The sequence below is a fragment of the Sebastes umbrosus genome, chromosome 24, assembly GCF_015220745.1.
Source record: "Sebastes umbrosus isolate fSebUmb1 chromosome 24, fSebUmb1.pri, whole genome shotgun sequence".
In the NCBI taxonomy this organism is placed as follows: Eukaryota; Metazoa; Chordata; class Actinopteri; order Perciformes; family Sebastidae; genus Sebastes; species Sebastes umbrosus.
Window position 1 is genome coordinate 13,418,712 of NC_051292.1, and position 26,409 is coordinate 13,445,120.

The following is a 26,409-nucleotide window of genomic DNA, read 5'->3' on the forward strand; positions in this document are numbered from 1 at the left end:
TGTTGTTGCATATATATATATATTTGTGTTTTCTTTAGTATAGCAACATTTTGATATTAGAAAATGTAGTAACTAACGATAAATTGATGATTTCCTACGTCTTAAAGGGACTGTTTGTAACGTCTTACACTCTTATAAATCATTGCGGGTCGGTGTTTCCCATGCGTGCTCGCGTGTGGCTACGCTGTTCAGACTCAGACTCCAACACAAACTACACGGAAGCACCAAAACCACAAAGTTCTATCTAGTGAAGCCCGTCTGTTAAACAGTATCGGCCGCGGTCGGAGGACGCGGGGGAGACCGTAGCTTTGGTCTCCAGGGCCGGAGTCTCTGCTCCTCTGCTTGCCTTCACTCAGCTCGCTCCACCTCACGTGCATGCACGCACACTACACACTGCAGAAGACTTCGTAGCTCTGAGAATATCTAGTGAATGTACAGTGGACGTTAGTGCAGAAATAACTGCTGCAGCTCCTCCAGACCAACAGAGGTTTCCCGTGTCTTGTGAAGTGACGGGGCTCCGCAGAGAGAAACGTTATCGTCTCCGACCGGCTGCCGGTGTCTCCCCTGTTCCCTCCGGCCGCGGTCGGGAGGCTGAAGCAGGAAAAGCCAACACTAGGATCAGCATTGATTCATGGAGAGACCTTTGTCTGGTCAGCTAACATTACTGCCAAGCAGCTGAAATATAGAGTGATATTGTGCTTTTAGCTGACGTGTGTCGCCTCACTGTTTTGAGCGATGCTCGTTCATGTCTATGTAGAGCGAGCACAAGCGCGAGCAACAGGACGCTGACTTTAGTTGACTTAACGGCCACAGGTGTCGCTGTTAATAAGCATTTCTGATTCTTACAAACAGTCCCTTTATAACACCAGGCAGTTGTGCTGGTCAACATTTAATATTTCCAAGACAGAAGAATTTAATCAGTCGACATCAAAAGTTTCAAAATTGCAAAAAGAAACCTGGTTTCTGGTTCAAGCTCAAATTGAGATTTGCTGGTTTAAGACATTTTAAGATGTGACCTGTGACTCTGGGAAACAAAAGGTCACAATTTTAGACCAAAAATAAGATTCAAAAAGCCAAAAACATTCATAATGAAAACCTGCTCTTTGAAGTAAACAGAGGACAAAAGAATTGGTTCGTGTTAGTTTCTTTATTTGCATGACATTAAAGAAACGACGCAGGACACTCATGTAGCTCACTGGAATGTGCAGAATTTAAGGAATGAGTCCAATATTGCTTAGCAATTATAAACACTTTGGTGTTTGGCTTTTGTTTCTGGGACTGGTGGACTGTAATGGAGCCTGTGGAGGCAATTTCAACATTGATTTCTGAGGGGAAAAGCTCCACAGGTTGACTTCATGTGTCTGTGTGGAGCCATGTAATGTGAAAACTAGCAGGGTGACACGTACATCTGTAATAAACTAACAAATATGATTTGTTTTGTAGCAAAAACTCAGATAGTCAGGATATTTTTTTGTTTTGTTTTACATCAAACATCACATACAAAAGACAATATTAAGGAGCTGACTTTCCACCAAAATCCAGACATAATCTGTTTGTAGTTAGTTGAGAAACTGAAGCCTCAGGTTCAGGTTTTATCTACTTCTTTATGTTTGTTACAAGCATAATGTTATAATATGAAAAACGTCTGGTACTGGTATATATATTGTATATGGTATATATATATTTAGTAGTATGTGGAAATTAACTGCAGAACTCCATCGTTCCACAGGGTGGAGCTGCAACAGAAAGCAAAGCAGAAACATCTATTTAAATGTGTTAATCTACAGTTCTGTTGTCATAAACAGAACTAATCTGCAGAGGCACTTTGGGTTCAGACTATATGAATGAATGAAGACAAAGTGAAACCCAGGTCCAGGTGGAGGAGGTGGTTGAGTGTGGAGCAGAAGGAGTGGAGGAGTCTCAGTGTGTCTGCAGAGACTGTGCAGAAGGACAGAGTCCAGATACACTGATGATACTCTGTCAGGTCCAGAGGAACACACAGGGATGATGGTGGTTAGAGATCATCACCACTTCCATCTGATGAGAGAAGAAGAAGACAACAGAAGTCATCCATCAGTGTTTACAGAGACTCCCTTCATCAGCTGTCAGTCAGCATCCAGTATAAAGAGCAGAAGGGACTTCAGTCTGTGTAGCGTAGCCAGCTTCCTTTCAGCTCTCATGTTAACGTATTGGAGTGAACACACTGAGCTCAGAGCTCCCAGACCAGAGGCCTGTACTACGAAGCCAGTCCAACACACCCAGGGTATCTTCTCCTTATCTGGTTTAACTAACCCCTCAACCAAGATCCCGCTAAGCGGTCCTACGACAGCCGTTATCAACTCCGTAAGTCAACCCAGGGTTTCTCAGTCTGGCTATGAGCGCGTTCACATAGAAGGGGCGGGGTTTGTAGCACATGACCAATCACAGACATGGACCAGTCTACGGTCAGCAGAGCGGCATACTTTACAAACGCATATTAGAAAAGTTAAACACATAATCCAGACTAAAATTAACACAGTTTAAACTGCCAGATGCAGGAAGGACAGCTGACAAAAAAATCACTGACTGTGTGAATGTGTAAATAAACAGACTTTTAATATCCCGATAGATCTGACTAGAACTAATTACACGTGTGTTCCATTAAATCAATGTGTTGATTAGATGTGTTCTTATAGAATAGAATAGAAGATACTTTATTCATCTCCTGGAGGAATCACAATACTTTAGTCTTATTCTTTCAGCTCCAACCCCGGCGGTGTGAAACAGACTTAGGAGAAGGTAAATAATAAATCTATAAACATAATTCACAGCGGTAAGCAGGCTTACTTTCACATCTTCTAATCACCCACAGCATACATAAAAGTATTGGTAGCAAACTAACCAAGGCAACACATTCAGTCTGAGGGACTGTAGGAGCACGACTCTGACGTGTCTCACAGCAACATACGGCTCAAGAAGCTGATTCAGATGAGTGACTATATGAATATCATATATGAATATATGATAAGAGATCATGTACTGATTTTGTGTTATTGTGGTTATATAAATGTCATTTATGTCCGTTTCACACCGCTGGGTTTGCAGCTGAGAGAAGAAGGCTACATTATTGTCATACAGGTCATAACAATACATGTGATCACATTAACTCAGCAGAGTACACAAAGTAGTTCTAGTCAGATCTCTGGTGCTCTAGACGGGGCAGTGATATTACAAGTCTGTTCATTTACACATTCACACAGTCGGTGACCTTTCTGCATGTGTCAGTTTAAACTGTGTTGCTTTTAGCCTGGATTATGTGTTCAAATTCTTTGTCTCTGTGTAATATTATCTTATGATCCACACAGTGGAAATAAACTGCTGAGAGTCCTGAGAGCATCATTACTGCAGAAACAGAGAGCTTTTCACTGCTCACTTTAATGATGGATTTACTGCTGCTAGGTTGGTTTCAGTCACATTTCAATGTTTCATCTACTTTTAAATATTACATGACAAATATGTAAATATTAGGGCTGTCAATCCATTCAAATATTTAGTCGCGATTAATTGCATGATTGTCCATAGTTAATCGTGATTAATCTCAAATTAATCGCACATTTTACAACCTAAAAATCACAAGTTGCGTTAAAGTAATTAGTGGTGTTAAAACGAACTAGCGTTAACTCGTTATTATTGCGTTAACTTTGACAGCCCGACTAAATATGGAGTCTTTTTGGACAAGGAGATCAAACAGAGCGTTTCAGACAGAGGGTGTAAAGAGGTGCTGCAGCACAGCCGCTAGAAGAAAAGTAAAGTGTTTTTTGAACATTAAAGCATGTAAACATGTTCTAGTAGAAACCTAAAATACAAGTATGAACCTGAACATCAGCCTGATAGGTCCTCTTTAAAGGTCCTACATGTTCATACACAGACTGAACAGTAAAACCTCAGCTGTGATTACTGGACTTCAGCAGAGGTTCTGGTCTTTATAAAGACCACATGGTTACTAAATGTAACCATGGTTCTATGATGGTTCTATCTCTCAATGAGAGAACACACACTTTCTGATCAGATTTGATGGTACGACAGTTTGATGGATGAGGACCACTGTCTCTATACATGATGTGATGCTGTCAGCTGTAATCCAGCTTTATTTCCTGGAGACATGAACACAACAACAACATCTTCTTCACATCAACTCTAACACATGATCACAACAAGCTTCTGGCTGATCTGATTGGTTGACTGTTCTCTCTCTCTCTGTGTCACTGTTCTCCTCTCACAGCTTAACGGAGGAAACACATCACAACAATACTGCTGAAACCAGCATGGACCGACTCCGACCCTCTACTGACCTCAGAGTCTCCAGTCTACAGTGTGGACTCTTCACAAGATCAGACAGCAGCTTCACGTCTGAATCCTTCAGGTTGTTGTGAATCAGATCCAGCTCTCTCAGATGGGAGGGGTTGGACTTCAGAGCTGAGGCCAGAGAAGCACAGCTGATCTCTGACAACCTGCAGTCCCTCAATCTGAATAAAGAATAAATGATGAAGATAAAAATCACTTTATAATCCAGTCAGATGTGTTCAGGTTTTAAATGTGTAGCTCAACATCACTATGTCCTAATCAATGATCTTTTCCCTAAAATGAGTAGAGTGACTTTGTCATTGTGTTATTGTGGATCATCATAATGTCAGCCTTCTACAGACATCATCCAAATGTCACCACAACATTCATACACCTGTTCATGTCAACACACATCAATAACATGCTGCTGATCTCTGTGTTCATCTATGTGTGTGTGCTGAAGGATCAATATCGATGATCAGACATTATTTGTGGAACATGTTGAAACAATCAGAAACCAGAGAAATATTTCTACTTCATGAAGTAAACTTGATCAATTCAGAACAAATATTCAGGGTTCCTACACATTTTACATTTTACATTCCAGACTTTTCCAGACTTCTCTGTAGATTTTTCAGACCATATTTGACTTTGTGACTCGGGGTTCAGAGGACGCTGTTACAAGACTACACCCCCCCCCCCCCCCCACCATGGTTGAGATGTCAAACCATTTTCCTCAAAGTTTGCATCCAGCTCTCTTTTCCCCATTTGTAATTGTTAACCAACCAGGCTTTGTGTTTGGGATCATCAAGCCAGCCCTCAGAACACTTTACTCATCGTGGTCGTTCAGTCTACAGTCCTACAGAGAAAGCTGGACGACGTTCTGCTGTCAAACATCCTGCTCTAGGTGAATCACAATGATGCCGCCCCTCTATTAGCACCAGGGACAGACTGGGACACAAACCCATCCCAGGACTTTGAGACGGAGAGGTGTCTTATGTGAGCGGCCGGAGGGCGCGAGACGAAACATTGTGGGTTAGTAATTTTACCACTAATAGAGTTTTAGTGGTATAAAGAGAATGTGATGATGATGATGATGAAGACCTTCAAGACTCTTCATCGTGGATGACACCTCCTCAGTTTGTATCAGCACGTCATCACTGAATCAAAACCAGACCGGCCAGCTGGAACACTGGTCACAGTTCATCACGTTCATGATGTAAATGACTGAGCCAATCAGATTTCAGCCAGAACGAGGATCAGTCCAAATTAGGAGGGGCCGCTCGTCCCCCCCCCTCAATATGTAAAGTATTAGATTGTCCCAGTATGGCAGGCAGCGTTCTGCTCTGTGCCGTCTGCCTGCAGTTACCGGTTACTTTTTATTATTATATTATTATTGTTATGTTGCTCATGATGAATAGTTGGCCCACATTTGGCTGCCAAAGTGCCGCCCTAGGCGGTTGCCTAGTCGGCCTCTATGGAGGCTGCCGGCCCTGGCTGTGACGTTCAGGCGTAGAGGCAGCTCTGTAGGAGTGTGCGTTCAGTCAGAGCCTACTTCCTGTGCTGCTTTCAACGACATCAAGCTCTCTCTGGCCCGCGCTCTCTCACACAGTAGTAAACATTGTGGCTGCACCGGCTGCTCTAAACACCATGAAAAACACTCTGCTTGTATGATCTATTTATTTTTAGAAATTCTGAATTTGATATCTTAGAAAGCAGAATAGGGGCAACAGTCTGGAAACAGACATGTTTTTCCATTCTCTCTTTTCTTTTTTCCATACTCATCCAGACCTGGAAATGACTAAAATCAAATTCCATACTTCTCCATACTGCGTAGGAACCCTGAATATTAGTTGAGAGGATCTTCTGTATCCAGATGTGACCATTTACCAACAATGATAAACATTCATTTACTTTAACAACTAACAGTGGACATTTTCTACACTTTCTTTAAGAAACACAAGTCTTTTGTGACTGCAGACTAGATTTAGTTCAAGAAACATGAAAATATGAAGAAAAGGACATTAATAACTTTATGGATGTAAGTTATGTTTGTACATAAATCAGGTTCAATTGTTAATTCAACATATAAGATCTCTAATAGTAACAGAGAGTCAGTGAACTGACCTCAGAGTCTCCAGTCTACAGTGTGGACTCTCCAGAAAACCACACAGGACCTTCACTCCTGAATCCTGCAGCTTGTTGTTACTCAGCTCCAGCTCTCTCAGATGGGAGGGGTTGGACTTCAGAGCTGAGGCCAGAGAAGCACAGCTGATCTCTGACAAACTGCAGCCACTCAATCTGAATAAAGAATAAATGATGAAGATAAAAATCACTTTATAATCCAGTCAGATGTGTTCAGGTTTTAAATGTGTAGCTCAACATCACTATGTCCTAATCAATGATCTTTTCCCTAAAATGAGTAGAGTGACTTTGTCATTGTGTTATTGTGGATCATCATAATGTCAGCCTTCTACAGACATCATCCAAATGTCACCACAACATTCATACACCTGTTCATGTCAACACACATCAATAACATGCTGCTGATCTCAGTCAAGTCTGGAATTAGAGGATCAATATCAAATCAGACTTGTTGGACTTCATTACTTCATTTATTACATGGCCTTCTTCTCACTGTATCTGCTAGCCTAGCAGGTTTATGTCATTTACAGGAAAGGTCCACATTTGTTCAAGTGTGTCTGTAAACAACAGCCACATGTCATATGTACATTAAAAGAGTTATTGGTGGCAGTAATCATTCCTCCTGTGAAGTGGTCCCTTCATAACACAACTACACTGTAAGAAATGACTTCACAAGTTCAAGTGAAACTAATATGAAGATTCAGCAGTCTGAGTCGACAAATCAAAGTTACACACTGTTTAGTACCAAATTCCCTCTTTGAGTTACTATTCCTCCTGCAGCTCAACAAGGAAACTGTCAAACACAACATACTGACTGGATACATACTAAGGCTGGGCAATATATCCATATTATATCCATATCTTGATATGAGACTAGATATCGTCTTTGATTTTGGATATCCTAATATCTAGGGTTGTCAAAGTTAATCGTTTTAACGCCACTATTTTCTTTAACGCATTAATGCAATCGATCTTCCGGAGGTTATAGCGGCTCAGTTTTAAAGCTAGAGTGAAGATACTGGTATCATAGGAAACTGGAAAACCTGATGAATCCATCGGTACCAACCATGTCAAACTAGCTCGTCGGGAAGGAGGTTAAATAACGCTCCAAACTTACTCTAAAGTTTGGCGAGGAAAAACTGTCATGGGCATCTTCAAAGGGGTCTCTTGACCTCTGACCTCCAGATATGTGAATGTAAATGGGTTCTATGGGTACCCACGAGTCTCCCCTTTACAGACATGCCCACTTTATGATAATCACATGCAGTTTGGGGCAAGTCATAGTCAAGTCAGCACACTGACACACTGACAGCTGTTGTTGCCTGTTGGGCTGCAGTTTGCCATGTTATGATTGGAGCATATTGTTTTATGCTAAATGCAGTACCTGTGAGGGTTTCTGGACAATATCTGTCATTGTTTTGTGTCTTAATTGATTTACAATAATAAATATATACATACATTTACATAAATCATATTTGTCCACTCCCATGTTGATAAGAATATTAAATACTTGACAGATCTCCCTTTAAGGTTCATTTAGAACAGATACAAAAATTGTGAATAATTTGCGATTAATCGTGATTAAATATTTGAATGGATTGACAGCCCTAGTAATATCGTGTTGTGTTGTAAGTGTCATCTCTTCCTGGTTTTAAAGGCTACATTACAGTAAAGTGATGTCATTCTCTGAACTTACCAGACTGTTCTAGCTGTTCTATTATTGGTCATTTACACAAAAAAATATTATGATATTTGATTTTCTCCAAGTCACCCAGCCCTAATACATCTAACTCAGACTGCTGAAGCCTCTGATTAGTTTAAGATCAACTTTACAGGTCATTTTACACAGAACAAGACTGTGGATTTAGTCCTCATCTCGTAACACTCAGGTTATACGGGGGTTGCTTCACAGACAGAAGGAATGATGACAGACATCAATAACTCTTTGAATGTACATATGAACATGTGAGTATTGTATTCAGATAGACTTGAACAAAATATGAACCTGCAAAGAGGTTTCTGATGCAGAATATTTATTTGGTTTTTGCTTCAAATAATTAGACAATGCTGACATGAAAACAGATCACAGTTAGATCTGCTGTCAAAAAGAACGTGGGAATAACTTAGAACCATAGAGACCTCTGATTAGATGGTGTCAGTTCATAATCATCACTTGTGTGCCTTTAAGTTGGTGCAATACGTGTTTGTTGAAGAGTGCTGCACCTTTAGACATGTTCAAATAGAGCGCTACAGGAATGAGTCCTAAAACCCAGAAATGAATTAGCATTTTAGCACTTCCTGTTCCCTCGTCTGGAAGTCAATGGGTTTTTAGTTAGATGGCTGAAATAAGGTCTGTGTTAAAGGTCCAGTGTGTAGGATCTGGAGGTATCTAGTGGTGAGGTGAGGAGATTACAACCAACTGAAGCCTCTCCTGTGTGCCAAGCGTGTTGGAGAGCTACGGTGGCCGACGTGAAAACGTGAAAGTCCCTCTCTAGAGCCATCTGGAGCAGAGCCAGTGTGTAGAGAGTGTGTGTACAAACTACATAAACTACAGTCAGTGAACTGACCTCAGAGTCTCCAGTCTACAGTTTGGACCCTCGAGTTCAGCAGAAAGCAGCTTCACTCCTGAATCCTCCAGGTTGTTGTTTCTCAGCTCCAGCTCTCTCAGATGGGAGGGGTTGGACTTCAGAGCTGAGGCCAGAGAAGCACAGCTGATCTCTGACAAACTGCAGTCCCTCAATCTGAATAAAGAATAAATGATGAAGATAAAAATCACTTTATAATCCAGTCAGATGTGTTCAGGTTTTAAATGTGTAGCTCAACATCACTATGTCCTAATCAATGATCTTTTCCCTAAAATGAGTAGAGTGACTTTGTCATTGTGTTATTGTGGATCATCATAATGTCAGCCTTCTACAGACATCATCCAAATGTCACCACAACATTCATACACCTGTTCATGTCAACACACATCAATAACATGCTGCTGATCTCAGTCAAGTCTGGAATTAGAGGATCAATATCAAATCAGACTTGTTGGACTTCATTACTTCATTTATTACATGGCCTTCTTCTCACTGTATCTGCTAGCCTAGCAGGTTTATGTCATTTACAGGAAAGGTCCACATTTGTTCAAGTGTGTCTGTAAACAACAGCCACATGTCATATGTACATTAAAAGAGTTATTGGTGGCAGTAATCATTCCTCCTGTGAAGTGGTCCCTTCATAACACAACTACACTGTAAGAAATGACTTCACAAGTTCAAGTGAAACTAATATGAAGATTCAGCAGTCTGAGTCGACAAATCAAAGTTACACACTGTTTAGTACCAAATTCCCTCTTTGAGTTACTATTCCTCCTGCAGCTCAACAAGGAAACTGTCAAACACAACATACTGACTGGATACATACTAAGGCTGGGCAATATATCCATATTATATCCATATCTTGATATGAGACTAGATATCGTCTTTGATTTTGGATATCCTAATATCTAGGGTTGTCAAAGTTAATCGTTTTAACGCCACTATTTTCTTTAACGCATTAATGCAATCGATCTTCCGGAGGTTATAGCGGCTCAGTTTTAAAGCTAGAGTGAAGATACTGGTATCATAGGAAACTGGAAAACCTGATGAATCCATCGGTACCAACCATGTCAAACTAGCTCGTCGGGAAGGAGGTTAAATAACGCTCCAAACTTACTCTAAAGTTTGGCGAGGAAAAACTGTCATGGGCATCTTCAAAGGGGTCTCTTGACCTCTGACCTCCAGATATGTGAATGTAAATGGGTTCTATGGGTACCCACGAGTCTCCCCTTTACAGACATGCCCACTTTATGATAATCACATGCAGTTTGGGGCAAGTCATAGTCAAGTCAGCACACTGACACACTGACAGCTGTTGTTGCCTGTTGGGCTGCAGTTTGCCATGTTATGATTGGAGCATATTGTTTTATGCTAAATGCAGTACCTGTGAGGGTTTCTGGACAATATCTGTCATTGTTTTGTGTTCTTAATTGATTTACAATAATAAATATATACATACATTTACATAAATCATATTTGTCCACTCCCATGTTGATAAGAATATTAAATACTTGACAGATCTCCCTTTAAGGTTCATTTAGAACAGATACAAAAATTGTGAATAATTTGCGATTAATCGTGATTAAATATTTTAATGGATTGACAGCCCTAGTAATATCGTGTTGTGTTGTAAGTGTCATCTCTTCCTGGTTTTAAAGGCTACATTACAGTAAAGTGATGTCATTCTCTGAACTTACCAGACTGTTCTAGCTGTTCTATTATTGGTCATTTACACAAAAAAATATTATGATATTTGATTTTCTCCAAGTCACCCAGCCCTAATACATCTAACTCAGACTGCTGAAGCCTCTGATTAGTTTAAGATCAACTTTACAGGTCATTTTACACAGAACAAGACTGTGGATTTAGTCCTCATCTCGTAACACTCAGGTTATACGGGGGTTGCTTCACAGACAGAAGGAATGATGACAGACATCAATAACTCTTTGAATGTACATATGAACATGTGAGTATTGTATTCAGATAGACTTGAACAAAATATGAACCTGCAAAGATGTTTCTGATGCAGAATATTTATTTGGTTTTTGCTTCAAATAATTAGACAATGCTGACATGAAAACAGATCACAGTTAGATCTGCTGTCAAAAAGAACGTGGGAATAACTTAGAACCATAGAGACCTCTGATTAGATGGTGTCATTCATAATCATCACTTGTGTGCCTTTAAGTTGGTGCAATACGTGTTTGTTGAAGAGTGCTGCACCTTTAGACATGTTCAAATAGAGCGCTACAGGAATGAGTCCTAAAACCCAGAAATGAATTAGCATTTTAGCACTTCCTGTTCCCTCGTCTGGAAGTCAATGGGTTTTTAGTTAGATGGCTGAAATAAGGTCTGTGTTAAAGGTCCAGTGTGTAGGATCTGGAGGTATCTAGTGGTGAGGTGAGGAGATTACAACCAACTGAAGCCTCTCCTGTGTGCCAAGCGTGTTGGAGAGCTACGATGGCCGACGTGAAAACGTGAATGTCCCTCTCTAGAGCCATCTGGAGCAGAGCCAGTGTGTAGAGAGTGTGTGTACAAACTACATAAACTACAGTCAGTGAACTGACCTCAGAGTCTCCAGTCTACAGTTTGGACTCTTCAGTCCAGCAGAAAGCAGCTTCACTCCTGAATCCTGCAGGTTGTTGTGACTCAGATCCAGCTCTCTCAGATGGGAGGGGTTGGACTTCAGAGCTGAGGCCACAACTTCACAGTGAGTATCTGAGATCCAACAGTCAGAAAGTCTGTGATGACACAAAAATTACAAAATATGTTATTATGAAAGAGGACAGTTTATATTTACTTCATGCATTTGATGACTAAACAGTTTGATATAAACTTCTTTAATCAACATTTACTCCTCACATCAGTGGTTCAGCTAATCTTATCTCACTGTTTGACATGAAACAATAATTCTCATCACTCTCTCTCAAACCTGCAGACTTTTAATCTTTGTTTTTCTTTAATCTTGCAGATGAAGAGAGAGAACATGTAGTTACATTGAGGCTTCCCTAATGTCCAGTCTGTCAGTGTGATCTGATCCCAGGTCTGTCTCCACAAAGTTAGCATGAGGCCTTCTTGATTAGAAAAGCATTTTTAAAACTCAGTGAATAAGTAATAATAATACAGTTGATAAAGATGACCTCTCTTTGCTAGCTACCTGCTGCTTTCAGGTTCACGTCCATAAATGGGAAAATTAAACAAATCGCTATAATATTAGACCTGTACATAATTAAACATTCATATAACTAGATATTTTGATGACTGCATGGTGTTTTGTCATTAACACTCTTTTCTGAGCATCAAACGTATTCAGCTCACAAACACAATGAATGAACCAATGAGGTTGCATTATTTACAACATAATGACATCAGAAAGATGATATCAGTGTATCAGCATTAAAAACATAACACTGATCTTTGGTTTGTATAAGATCTCTTAAAAAGTCTGAATTCTACCATTCTGCTGTTATATATTCATCAGACTGCTGTTATTGGTGGAAGCTGTGTATTTCCTGTTACTACTCTTCTCTACAGCAACAAGAGAGAGAAACACCAGAGTTTCCTTCTGTGAGTAACAGAATAAAAGGAAAGACTTCAAAACAAGATGATGGAACACAACTTGAATTCATTAGCAATAAAATGCACCATTGCTCGATTCAACACACTCAGGGGTTTTACAACGACTATCTTTGTCTCGTATGACCAGTAGTTTACGGTGGCTAATGCTAGAGTTGGGTCGATTTTCGGTTTTGCCGGTCCGGTCCGGTCCGGTGTACGAGCTTAAACCGGTTTGATTTTATGCTAACGACACGTTCTGGCAAAATTAAAAAGTAGCCGACATCAACAACCTGTGCCGACAGAGTCACAGTGCTAAATCCAGCCTGTATTGCATTACTAATAAGCAATATGACAACGTGATTAACGTAATATTATGATATAATGTTGGTGTATAAACAAGAAGAGGTTTGTTTACTAGGAAGTTCATGTGTTTTTTGGGGTGACGAGACGAGACATGGCAGAGCTGGTCTCAAAGAAAACTAAAACTGCAGCAACATGGCAACAGTTTGGATTTGAAGCCAACGAAAGAGATGAGCCCAAAAACACACGAGGTAAGGTGTAATGTGGTGCAAGGCCTATTGAAAGCAAACCCCAGCACCAGGACTCTGATCCCAGGACCGCCCCGACTCCCCGCCGGATCAGCAAACGTTCTGTTGCTGCCGTTACACCGGTTAGACCCAGCGCTCCACCAGACAGCTGATCTTTTGTTTTTTTCATTTGTTTTACCAGGTTCACATGTCGTCTCCATCACCCAAAAACATAAATAAGAAAAAACTGTCAAATGTAACAATTATTAGAAATAAATAGAATAAGTGTTCATTAACTTGACAGCTAGAAACACAAACTACTGAAACATTTTGAACTCAACATTTGAAACAGCTCAAGAACATCTGTGACAAAATACAAATACATATTTATGTAATAAACACGTGGAACATTTATAAGAATATTATATTTTAAGAATAATTTATAGTGTGTATATTTGAAGAACTAAACTATTAATCTACACTGATCTATAAAGTTAATCACATCTGGACTTACACAGCTTTTCTGCAGTTCCTCACAGCTGGAATCAGTCTCAGTCGTCCCTCGCCTGATGTGTTGTACTTCTTCAGGTCCAACTCATCCAGAACCTCCTCTGACATCTGCAGCATGTAGGCCAGAGCTGAGCAGTGGATCACAGAGAGTTCCTTCTCTGATCTGTTCTCTGACTTCAGGAACTCTTGGATGTCCTGATGTACCGAGTGGTCGTTCATCTCCGTCAGACAGTGGAAGATGTTGATGCTTCTGTCAGGAGAGGTTTTGGTATCATATCTGTTCATCTCTTTCAGGTTGTTGATGGCTCTCTGGATGATTTCTGGACTGTTGTCTGTCTGACCCAGCAGACCTCCTAAGAGTCTCTGGTTGGACTCCAGAGAGAGGCCATGAAGGAAGCGAACAAACAGGTCCAGGTGGCCATTTTTACTCCTCAGGGATTTCTCCATGGCTCTCCTCAGGAAGACATCCAGGGTTGAATGAACATATTCTTCTCCCAGGAAGTCCTTCAGTACCTCTGTGTTGCTGTTTGTGTAACAGTGGAACATGTAGACTGCAGCCAGAAACTCCTGAATGCTCAGGTGAACAAAGCAGTAGACTGTTTTCTGGAAGATCACACACTCTCTTTTGAAGATCTCTGTACAAACTCCTGAGTACACCGAGGCCTCTGTGACATCCAGACCACACCGCTCCAGGTCTTCTTGGTAGAACATGATGTTTCCTTTCTCCAGCTGTTCAAACGCCAGCCTCCCCAGCTTCAGAAGAACTTCCCCGTCAGCCTCCGTCAGCTCCTGTGGACTCGTCTCATGTCCCTCACCGTACTTCTGCTTCTTCCTCTTTGTCTGAACCAACAGGAAGTGTGAGTACATGTCAGTCAGGGTCTTGGGCAGCTCTCCTCTCTGGTCTGTAGTCAACATGTGGTCCAGAACTGTAGCAGTGATCCAGCAGAAGACTGGGATTAGACACATGATGTGGAGGCTCCTGGATGTCTTGATGTGTGAGATGATTCTGCTGGACAGCTCTTCATCACTGACTCTCCTCCTGAAGTACTCCTCCTTCTGGGCGTCAGTGAAGCCTCGTACTTCTGTTACCCTGTCAACACATGCAGGAGGGATCTGATTGGCCGCTGCAGGTCGGGAAGTTATCCAGACGAGAGCTGAGGGAAGCAGATTCCCCTGGATGAGGTTTGTCAACAGCACGTTGACTGATGACTTCTGGGTGACATCAGACACAACCTCACTGTTCTTGAAATCCAGTGAAAGTCTGCTTTCATCCAGGCCGTCAAAGATGAACAGAACTTTACAGTCAGCGAGCTTCTCTGCTGTGACCTTCTGTAATGTTGGATGGAAAACATGGAGCAGCATGAGAAGACTGTACTGCTCATCTCTGATCAAGTTCAGCTCCCTGAACGAGAGCAGAACCACCAGACTGACATCTTGGTTCTCCAAGCCCTCTGCCCAGTCCAGAGTGAACTTCTGCACTGAGAAGGTTTTTCCAACGCCAGCGACGCCGTTCGTCAGAACGACTCTGATGTGTCCCTGTTGGTCAGGTAAGGCTTTAAAGATGTCCTGGCACTTGATTGGAGCGTCATGGAGGGTCTTCTTCTTGGAAGCTGTCTCAAGCTGCCTCACCTCATGTTGGGTATTAACCTCTTCACTCTGTCCCTCTGTGATGTAGAGCTCAGTGTAGATCCTGTTGAGGAGGGTTCCACTTCCTGTTTCATCAGTTCCTTCAGTCACACATTCACATCTCCTCCTCAGACTGATCTTATGTTCATCTACAACCTCCTGCAGACCTCTATCTGCTGAAAGAGAGAGACAAGTTTGAGACAAAACAAAGAAACTTATTATTTTCATTGTCAATATGAAAATGATCAACATAACAACCAATAAAGAAGTAAAGGTTATAAAGTCATCATCCCTTCTTGAAGTCAAAAATAACATCAAAGTGATTCTTACATTTATTTTATTAGTTTTTCAACGTGTCGCTCTGCAGGACCAGACGTGTGTTTGTAAGTTAGAGAAGGAGACTGTAGCAGGAAAGCTAATGTGGGCTGTTGTTCAAAGTCTCTGGCTCCTGTTCAGTTCAATTCAATTCATTTTTATATATCATCAAATCATAACAGAAGTTATCTTAAGACGCTTTTCATATAGAGCAGGTCTAGACCATACTCTATCATTTAGAGACCCAACAAGAGCATGAGCATGCATTGTTATACGACAATGACAAGAAAAAAGTCCCCTTTCATCAGTGTGACTGTCTGTCTGTGATAGAACAGTGATGTTGTTGCTTCATACAGAGTTTAATAGTTCTCCATCCTCATCTATGCAGATGGAAAACAAACAGCATTCTGATTGGTTAAAGCAAAGACGGAGTGCTATCATCAAAATATAAATGTATTCCTTCTGGGTTCAGATTTTCTCTCAAAGGAGAACAAAGGAAGTGATGCAGAGCAGATATGTATGATGGAGAAGATCTTAAACGTTGTCACAACAATAGTCAGTGTATTAAGACAACAAGTCCTGTTTCCAGACATGAAGACATCAGCAGACACATCTACAGTCTTAGTGCTGGTCTGACTGGCTGTCTGAGGTCCAGGTCTTGTTCTGGTCTGACTGGCTGTCTGAGGTCCAGGTCTTGTTGTGGATCTGGACATCAGCTCGTCCACAGAAGCAGGACTCCTCTTCTTCTCTCTGTGGAGACATTACTTTAGAACTAAAATGATATGTATGATGGAGAAGATCTTAAATGGATTACTCCGTTCCAGTGGACAGCACCTGCATAAACTAGAACTACTGGAGAACTAAAGAAGTCAGAAAGGTCTGACACAGTTTCCCTGTCTTAGAAGTCTTTATTATTAACACATAAAATACATTCAGGAAGTGACATTCATATCACCACTGACAGGCAGTTACTGTTTACAGTGATGACGCTGCCACCTTGTGGTTTCCTGGCGCGTCCTCTCAATATGAGCGTGCATGAGCAAGTTGCAGTATTTTTTCCATCATGATATTCAGCCTCCAGAATAATATCAATGTTTTAAAAATGTCCTCTTTAATACAAACTCATCATTTTCTGCAGCTACTTCACAGTAAAGGTCCTCCATTAAAGAGAGCTGATTATGTCCTTTACTGATTCACAGTCACTTTGGGCAGCTTAGCTTGAGTTAGTTAGGTTTGAACTGAGGTTAGAAGTGGTCTAAATATTGAGGTAGACCAGCGGTCTGAGACACACATCATGTAACACTGGTGTCCTGGTGTTCCTTTTTTAATGTCAATATGTTTTCTGCCACTTTCTACTGTCAACTATCAAATGAAGGCATGAATTCAAATATTGTAAAAAACAGAAGTGGTACAAATCTACATTTGACCATTTCATGAACTTTGTTTTGTCAGCAGATAGTTTAACACCAGAGATGTTTGTTCTTGACCTTCAGAAACAAGATGTGGTGCAGAGAATCTAAGCTCAAAGGTCCACTGACAAATAGTCCAAAGCTTTCAACTGAAAGCTCTGAATCAATAGTAAGTGGACCTTTGAGCACTTCTTTCACTATATTTTACATATGTAGTGAAAGAACAAACTCAAACCATCAACACATAGAATCAAGGTGAGCAAATAGTTTCTACAAATGCTTTTTCACCTCATGTTGCACAGTTATGATGTGCACTGATTCAAAATGACACCCAGTAGGTCATAACAGCTGATTTTAGGAGAAGTCAAATAAACAAAACATTATGAGGACAAATATGAGAAAATTATTTAAACATTTGAAGCACATTCTTCCAGATTTTGAATCGTCGCAGATCTTTAGACCATTTCACAGCTGTAAAAGTAAACATTCCAGATGTGTCCCTGTTTATTTCCTGTTGCAGTGGATCTGAATGACATCAGCTGACAGGAAGTAAACACGGACCCTAAGCTGTGTAGCAATGAGATTCTGTTGAACCGGCCTCTACAGCGACTTATATGAATATTTTCTTGAAGTGTAAATTGTGAAATGGAGGTTCTCAGGTGTTTTGTTACAGAAATACAATCAGTAGTTTGTGGCTCTAAAACCCAGACTAAGATCCATCTTAGTTTGAAACAGTATCTGCACTAATAGTTCTGCATCAGGAATATAAATCTGTTAGCAGAACATTTAGTCTTCATCCTCAATGCATCATCATCCATCAGGTCAGTGCACAGTAGAAACAGTCTCTTACTTTGTGTCTAAGGGTCCAGGTTCATTACTGAAGTTCGGAGGAATCCATATGAATGACCGGTCACTCTTCATAGACAGACAGCTGGGTACTGGAGACTCTGCTCTCTGTCTGGACTGAACTCTGCAAACACCAAGATGATTTTATTCACATCACATGAATCCTTGATAAATTCTCTGATGACAAAGACATTTCAGTTTCTAAATACACAAACTACTGCTACTGTCAATAATGTGGTTTAAAGTTTGTATTAGTCCTCTTAGATTACAGCTGTTCTGGGTGACTGACAGCTGTCACAGATACGAAGAGGAAGAATGCACTAATTCATTCTCTTTGTGTCACCAACAGTGTGTTAAACTTCACTTAGTAAATACATTTAGTAGAAATGTTATATACAAACACACAATCAACTAAATCATGGCATTGGCATGGCATCACTTTGTTTTATATCATCCTGTATCTTCCCAGTGGTGTTCCTTATGTATTCAAATCTGAACTCTATGTACGTATGTTTTAGCATCAAAATGCTGTTTTCCCTTCAAGACCTTCTAAAAACGTTCTCCCAAGTGACCTGACGTAGGTTTCTACATGATGACACTGCTACATGTACAGTATATATACATCCTTATAGTCAGTGTATTAATACAGTATATATACATCCGTGGACAAAACTGTTGGTACCCTTCCGTTAAAGAAAGAAAAACCCACAATGGTCACTGAAATAACTTGAAACTGACAAAAGTAATAATAAATAAAAATGTTATGAAAATGAACTAATGAAAATCAGACATTGTTTTTGAATTAAGGTTCAACAGAATCATTTTAAAAAACAAACTAATGAAACTGGCCTGGACAAAAATGATGGTACCCTTAACTTAATATTTTGTTGCACAACCTTTTGAGGCAATCACTGCAAACAAGTGATTTCTGTAACTCTCAATGAGACTTCTGCACCTGTCGACAGGTATGTTGGCCCACTCCTCGTGAGCAAACTGCTCCAGCTGTCTCAGGTTTGAAGGGTGCCTTCTCCAGACTGCATGTTTCAGCTCCTTCCACAGATGTTCAATAGGATTTAGATCAGGGCTCATAGAAGGCCACTTCAGAATAGTCCAATGTTTAGTTCTTAGCCATTCTTGGGTGTTTTTAGCTGTGTTTTGGGTCATTATCCTGTTTGAGGACCCATGACCTGCAACTGAGACCAAGCTTTCTGACACTGGGCAGCACATTTCGCTCCAGAATGCCTTGATAGTCTTGAGATTTCATTGTACCCTGCACAGATTCAAGACACCCTGTGCCAGATGCAGCAAAGCAGCCCCAGAACATAACCGAGCCTCCTCCATGTTTCACATTAGGTACAGTGTTCTTTTCTTTGTATGCTTCATTTTTGCGTCTGTGAACATAGAGCTGATGTGACTTGCCAAAAAGCTCCAGTTTTGTCTCATCTGTCCAAAGGACATTCTCCCAGAAGCTTTGTGGCTTGTCAATATGCATTTTGGCAAATTCCGGTCTCACTTTTTTATGATTTGTGTCCTCCTCGGTCGTCTTCCATGGAGTCCACTTTGGCTCAAACAGTGACGGATGGTGCGATCTGACACTGATGTACCTTGACCTTGGAGTTCACCTCTAATCTCTTTGGAAGTTGTTCTGGGCTCTTTGGTTACCATTCGTATTATCCGTCTCTTCGATTTGTCATCAATTTTTACTCTTGCGGCCACGTCCAGGGAGGTTGGCTACAGTCCCATGGACCTTAAACTTCTGAATAATATGTGCAACTGTAGTCACAGGAGCATCAAGCTGCTTGGAGATGGTCTTATAGCCTTTACCTTTAACATGCTTGTCTATAATTGTCCTTCTAATCTCCTGAGACAACTCTCTCCTTAGCTTTCTGTGGTCCATGTTCAGTGTGGTACACACCATGATACCAAACAGCACAGTGACTACTTTTCACCCTTTAAATAGGCAGACTGACTGATTACGAGTTTGAAGATACCTGTGATGCTATTGACAGGACACACCTTAGTTTAACATGTCCCTATGGTCACATTATTTTACATCTTTTCTAGGGGTACCATCATTTTTGTCCAGGCCAGTTTCATTAGTTTGTTTTTTAAAATGATTCTGTTGAACCACAATTCAAAAACAATGTCTGATTTTCATTAGTTAATTTTCAGTAAATTTTTATTTATTATTACTTTTGTCAGTTTCAAGTTATTTCAGTGACCATTGTGGGTTTTTCTTTCTGTAACGGAAGGGTACCAACAATTTTGTCCACGTCTGTACATCCTTATAGTCAGTGTATTAATACAGTAACTTAGATGGCGGTCGGCGTGCTCCCAGTCAGGAGAAGCAGACAGGAGTACCGTCAGGAAGCTAAGCGATGTACTGCTGTGGACGCCACGTTAGTTCAGATCAGAAAGTCACACAATAACACAAACTAACTAACCGATGGATGCAGCAGTAGACCAGCTACTCCTGTGTTCTGAGAGGGAAAGTTACTGGTTTTGTGAATGGAGTCTGGTGGCTTTGAAGACATTGATATAGCGGCTTCAGTTCCCGTCAGAAAGGGCTGTCTGATGGAGAGGTAAAGCAGAGAAAATATTCTAAATATAGTGTACATCTAAACGAATATTTGTTTGTTTCTTTTAGATGGCTAAAATAAGTTTTTCTGCTGCTCCTGTCCACAGCTGCTTTACCTCTCCATCAGACAGCCCTTTCTGACGGGGAACTGAAGCTGTTATATCGCTCTCTTCAAAGCCACCAGACTCCATTCACAAAAGCAGTCATTCTACTTCCCAGAACACGGGAGTATACGTACAACCCCACTTCAAAGAAGCTGTCATAACAGCTGATTTTAGGAGAAGTCAAACCAACACAGTATTTTGAGGACACGTGAGAAAATGAATTACACATTTGAAGCTCATTCTTTCAGATCATCATCCATCAGGTCAGCGCACAGTAAAAACAGTTTCTTACTTTGTGTCTGAGGGTCCAGGTTCATTACTGAAGTTCAGAGGATTCCACATGGACCAGTCACTCTTCATAGACAGACAGCTGGGTACTGGAGACTCTGCTCTCTGTCTGGACTGAACTCTGCAAACACCAAGATGATTTTATTCACATCACATGAATCCTTGATAAACTCTCTGATGACAAAGACATTTCAGTTTCTAAATACACAAACTACTGCTACTGTCAATAATGTGGTTTAAAGTTTGTATTAGTCCTCTTAGATTACAGCTGTTCTGGGTGACTGACAGCTGTCACAGATACGAAGAGGAAGAATGCACTAATTCATTCTCTTTGTGTCACCAACAGTGTGTTAAACTTCACTTAGTAAATACATTTTAGTAGAGATGTTATATACAAACACACAATCAACAAAGTCATGGCACTGGCATGGCATAACTTTGTTTTTATATCATCCTGTATCTTCCCAGTGGTGTTCCTTATGTATTCAAATCTGAACTCTATGTACGTATGTTTTAGCATCAAAATGCTGTTTTCACTTCAAGACCTTCTAAAAACTTTCACCCACGTGACCTGACGTAGGTTTCTACATGATGACACTGCTACATGTACAGTATATATACATCCTTATAGTCAGTGTATTAATACAGTATATATACATCCGTGGACAAAACTGTTGGTACCCTTCCGTTAAAGAAAGAAAAACCCACAATGGTCACTGAAATAACTTGAAACTGACAAAAGTAATAATAAATAAAAAAATTATGAAAATTAACTAATGAAAGTCAGACATTGCTTTTGAATTGTGGTTCAACAGAATCATTTTAAAAAACAAACTAATGAAACTGGCCTGGACAAAAATGATGGTACCATTAACTTAATATTTTGTTGCACAACCTTTTGAGGCAATCACTGCAATCAAGTGATTTCTGTAACTCTCAATGAGACTTCTGCACCTGTCGACAGGTATTTTGGCCCACTCCTCGTGAGCAAACTGCTCCAGCTGTCTCAGGTTTGAAGGGTGTCTTCTCCAGACTGCATGTTTCAGCTCCTTCCACAGATGTTCAATAGGATTTAGATCAGGGCTCATAGAAGGCCACTTTGTTCTTAGTCATTCTTGGGTGTTTTTAGCTGTGTTTTGGGTCATTATCCTGTTTGAGGACCCATGACCTGCAACTGAGACCAAGCTTTCTGACACTGGGCAGCGCATTTCGCTCCAGAATGCCTTGATAGTCTTGAGATTTCATTGTACCCTGCACATATTCAAGACACCCTGTGCCAGATGCAGCAAAGCAGCCCCAGAACATAACCGAGCCTCCTCCATGTTTCACATTAGGTACAGTGTTCTTTTCTTTGTATGCTTCATTTTTGCGTCTGTGAACATAGAGCTGATGTGACTTGCCAAAAAGCTCCAGTTTTGTCTCATCTGTCCAAAGGACATTCTCCCAGAAGCTTTGTGGCTTGTCAATATGCATTTTGGAAAATTCCAGTCTCGCTTTTTTATGATTTGCGTCCTCCTCGGTCGTCTTCCATTAAGTCCACTTTGGCTCAAACAGTGACGGATGGTGCGATCTGACACTGATGTACCTTGACCTTGGAGTTCACCTCTAATCTCTTTGGAAGTTGTTCTGGGCTCTTTGGTTACCATTCGTATTATCCGTCTCTTCGATTTGTCATCAATTTTCCTCTTGCGGCCACGTCCAGGGAGGTTGGCTACAGTCCCATGGACCTTAAACTTCTGAATAATATGTGCAACTGTAGTCACAGGAGCATCAAGCTGCTTGGAGATGGTCTTATAGCCTTTACCTTTAACATGCTTGTCTATAATTGTCCTTCTAATCTCCTGAGACAACTCTCTCCTTAGCTTTCTGTGGTCCATGTTCAGTGTGGTACACACCATGATACCAAACAGCACAGTGACTACTTTTCACCCTTTAAATAGGCAGACTGACTGATTACGAGTTTGAAGATACCTGTGATGCTATTGACAGGACACACCTTAGTTTAACATGTCCCTATGGTCACATTATTTTACATCTTTTCTAGGGGTACCATCATTTTTGTCCAGGCCAGTTTCATTAGTTTGTTTTTTAAAATGATTCTGTTGAACCACAATTCAAAAACAATGTCTGATTTTCATTAGTTCATTTTCAGTAAATTTTTATTTATTATTACTTTTGTCAGTTTCAAGTTATTTCAGTGACCATTGTGGGTTTTTCTTTCTGTAACGGAAGGGTACCAACAATTTTGTCCACGTCTGTACATCCTTATAGTCAGTGTATTAATACAGTATATATGCATCCTTATAGTCAGTGTATTAATACAGTAACTTAGATGGTGGTCAGCGTGCTCCCAGTTAGGAGAAGCAGACAGGAGTACCGTCAGGAAGCTAAGCGATGTACTGCTGTGGACGCCACGTTAGTTCAGATTAGAAAGTCACACAATAACACAAACTAACTAACCGATGGATGCAGCAGTAGACCAGCTACTCCTGTGTTCTGAGAGGGAAAGTTACTGGTTTTGTGAATGGAGTCTGGTGGCTTTGAAGAGAGCGACATAACGGCTTCAGTTCCCGTCAGAAAGGGCTGTCTGATGGAGAGGTAAAGCAGAGAAAATATTCTAAATATAGTGTACACCTGAACGAATATTTGTTTGTTTCTTTTAGATGGCTAAAATAAGTTTTTCTGCTGCTCCTGTCCACAGCTGCTTTACCTCTCCATCAGACAGCCCTTTCTGACGGGGAACTGAAGCTGTTATATCGCTCTCTTCAAAGCCACCAGACTCCATTCACAAAAGCAGTAATTTGACTTCCCAGAACACGGGAGTATACGTACAACCCCACTTCAAAGAAGCTGTCATAACAGCTGATTTTAGGAGAAGTCAAACCAACACAGTATTTTGAGGACAAATGTGAGAAAATGAATTACACATTTGAAGCTCATTCTTTCAGATCATCATCCATCAGGTCAGCGCACAGTAAAAACAGTTTCTTACTTTGTGTCTGAGGGTCCAGGTTCATTACTGAAGTTCAGAGGATTCCACATGGACCAGTCACTCTTCATAGACAGACAGCTGGGTACTGGAGACTCTGCTCTCTGTCTGGACTGAACTCTGCAAACACCAAGATGATTTGATTCACATCACATGAATCCTTGATAAATTCTCTGATGACAAAGACATTTCAGTTTCTAAATACACAAACTACTGCTACTGTCAATAATGTGGTTTAAAGTTTGTATTAGTCCTCTTAGATTACAGCTGTTCTGGGTGACGGACAGCTGTCACAGATACGAAGAGGAAGAATGCACTAATTCATTCTCTTTGTGTCACCAACAGTGTGTTAAACTTCACTTAGTAAATACATTTAGTAGAAATTTAACAAACAAACACACAATCAACTAAATCATGGCATTGGCATGGCATCACTTTGTTTTATATCATCCTGTATCTTCCCAGACGGTGAAGAAGAGAGCGAGTGAGAGAGAGTCGGTGTGTTGAGCTAATTCTTGTCTCATTTGTGGGCTGATAAACAGTAAATTCATCTAAACTGGGTTGAAAAATGATGCAATCTGGTTGCCTTGGTGATGAGTTACAGCTGACTATTAACCACACATCCATTCTCTGTTTGAGGAAGAACGTTAACCAAAACACAGGAAGTGAAACTGGCTGGAGGGGGAGGGGGGTTAATTCTCTTTGTGTCAAGAAACGTTTGTTCAACTTCAGTTAGCAAATACATTTTAGTAGAAACTTTAAAATAGAAACACAAAATCAACAGAAAACATGGTATTGGTAGAGGAAAGTGAAAATGAGTCCTATAAATGAGTTAGTAGCAGCTCTCTTACTTTGACTCTGAGGGTCCAGCTTCATTACTGAAGAATAGAAGATCATCTTTAGACTGATCACTCTTCATAGACAGACAGCCAGAGACTAGAGACTCTGCTCTGTCCTCCTCTTCCTCCACACAGTCAATCATCTTCTGATCTGAAGTCAGTCTGAGAGGTTAAACATTAACGCTGACAGTGACCATGTACAGGAAACAAGTTTGTACAAGAGTCACAAGACTGAGAGAACAGGAAGTAACACAACTGCGCGTGCACACACACACACGCACATGCACACGCACATTATTCAGCCAATCACGACTTTGTGTTCACAGATGAATCAAACTGTTGAGTTCATTCTAACATTTCTCTCCTCTACAGTCCACAGGGAGGAAACTGACTCAGACACTTTAACAGTAAACTAATACAATGTTGGATTAACACTCACCCTGCTTCAGTCTTCAGTCGTCACCTCTCTGTGCCGTTGACACAACATGGAGTCTGAACTCTCTGAACCGGACTGAACACTTTCACGGTTCCCCCCCTGTACTCATGTACCTGAATCACCTGGTCAGTGTGGCTCCTCCCCTCTCTATTTACAGGAAATCAGCTGAGTTCATCTGTGACTGTGTGTGTTCACAGCGGTTCACAGCCATTTAACATGATGTGGTCATAAGAATCTCTCTTGGCTTGAACAGGCTGAATGAACCCTCTAAGACCCACAATAGACCAGTTTTAGTCTTCTTTAGAGGGGTCCAGGGGGTCTTTAGAGGGAGATAGCAGGTCAACAGTAGATGTCACATAGAAGTGGTGTACATCATCTGAAAGCTGGGAACCTGGAGATTAATTTGAGATGCAGCTCAGCACTGAGTGTCAAGTTGTTCTAGTCATTAATCAGAAATAAACATTAATTAATTCATTCATTAATTAATTAAAATAAATAGTGAAAGTGTATAAGGGTTTAGAACATTATGATAGAAGTATATGATGGTCATCCCCATACCAACAACCAGACAAAGCTAAATGTGTGGCTTCAACAACAGTGTGTTGAACATGCACCCCAAAACAAAAAAGGGATTGTTCTTGTGACCGACGGTACAGCTTCCATCGCCGACCTACAGACGAGGAATCCACAAGAATGTGGCTGAGAAACCTAAACTTGAAGAGACCACCTAAAACACTGTAAGTGTGCTCAACGGAGGAAAACCTGTATCCTACTTCGTGGTTGGGCTACGAAAGAGCAGCGGAGGAGAGACGTCGGGTCCTTAAAAGGACTGATAGCAGAGCCAGGAGAACGTCAGCTATGATTTCATGTGTAGGGAGGATACAGCATTGTAGCGTCTGTTTAATGACAGACAGTTACTTTTACTATTTTATGTACAGTTTAAATGTAAGGCAGTTTATGGGCAGCATTACACTAAAAAAATAGCTCAATGCTTTGATCACATGATCCTGTTTGAGCTGTAAGAGGTGGTGTTCACACATGTTTTACTAGATGTTTTAATATGGAGAGAGGATTAGCGTACCGTTGGAAAACAGCGGTTCCGGCTCAGTGACGCGACACGACGGAAGTTGCGCCCATAATTCACGCAAGGCATCATGGGGACTAGGAATAAGGTGGATAGGCATCCTATAATATATTATAGAGTGATGCTACAAATAACACAGGAAAGCACCGTAAGTATGAACACTATATACAAACACACCACCTTAACCCTATAATGTTCCATTTGGAATATTATTGGAGTATTATAGGCCAACTATAGAAGATGCATA

At 40.8% G+C, this 26,409-nt stretch overlaps 2 protein-coding genes across 2 annotated transcripts in view; both read right to left on the reverse strand.

Annotated features, from left to right (window-relative positions):
- LOC119483763 (NACHT, LRR and PYD domains-containing protein 12-like) overlaps positions 1 to 26,409 on the reverse strand; it is a 542,841-nt gene that overhangs the window by 299,877 nt on the left and 216,555 nt on the right. The gene's annotated exons all lie outside the window — the stretch shown is intronic.
- On the reverse strand, positions 1,129 to 24,913 carry LOC119483776 (NLR family CARD domain-containing protein 3-like). The gene is made up of 9 exons (XM_037762246.1): positions 24,655 to 24,913; positions 23,807 to 23,923; positions 16,199 to 16,339; positions 13,653 to 15,443; positions 11,621 to 11,794; positions 9,036 to 9,209; positions 6,451 to 6,624; positions 4,332 to 4,505; positions 1,129 to 2,037 (listed from the first exon to the last, which is right to left on the reverse strand). The coding sequence occupies exons 1-9, from the start codon at positions 24,783 to 24,785 to the stop codon at positions 2,025 to 2,027; spliced, it is 2,889 nt and encodes a 962-aa protein (XP_037618174.1). The 5' UTR covers positions 24,786 to 24,913; the 3' UTR covers positions 1,129 to 2,024.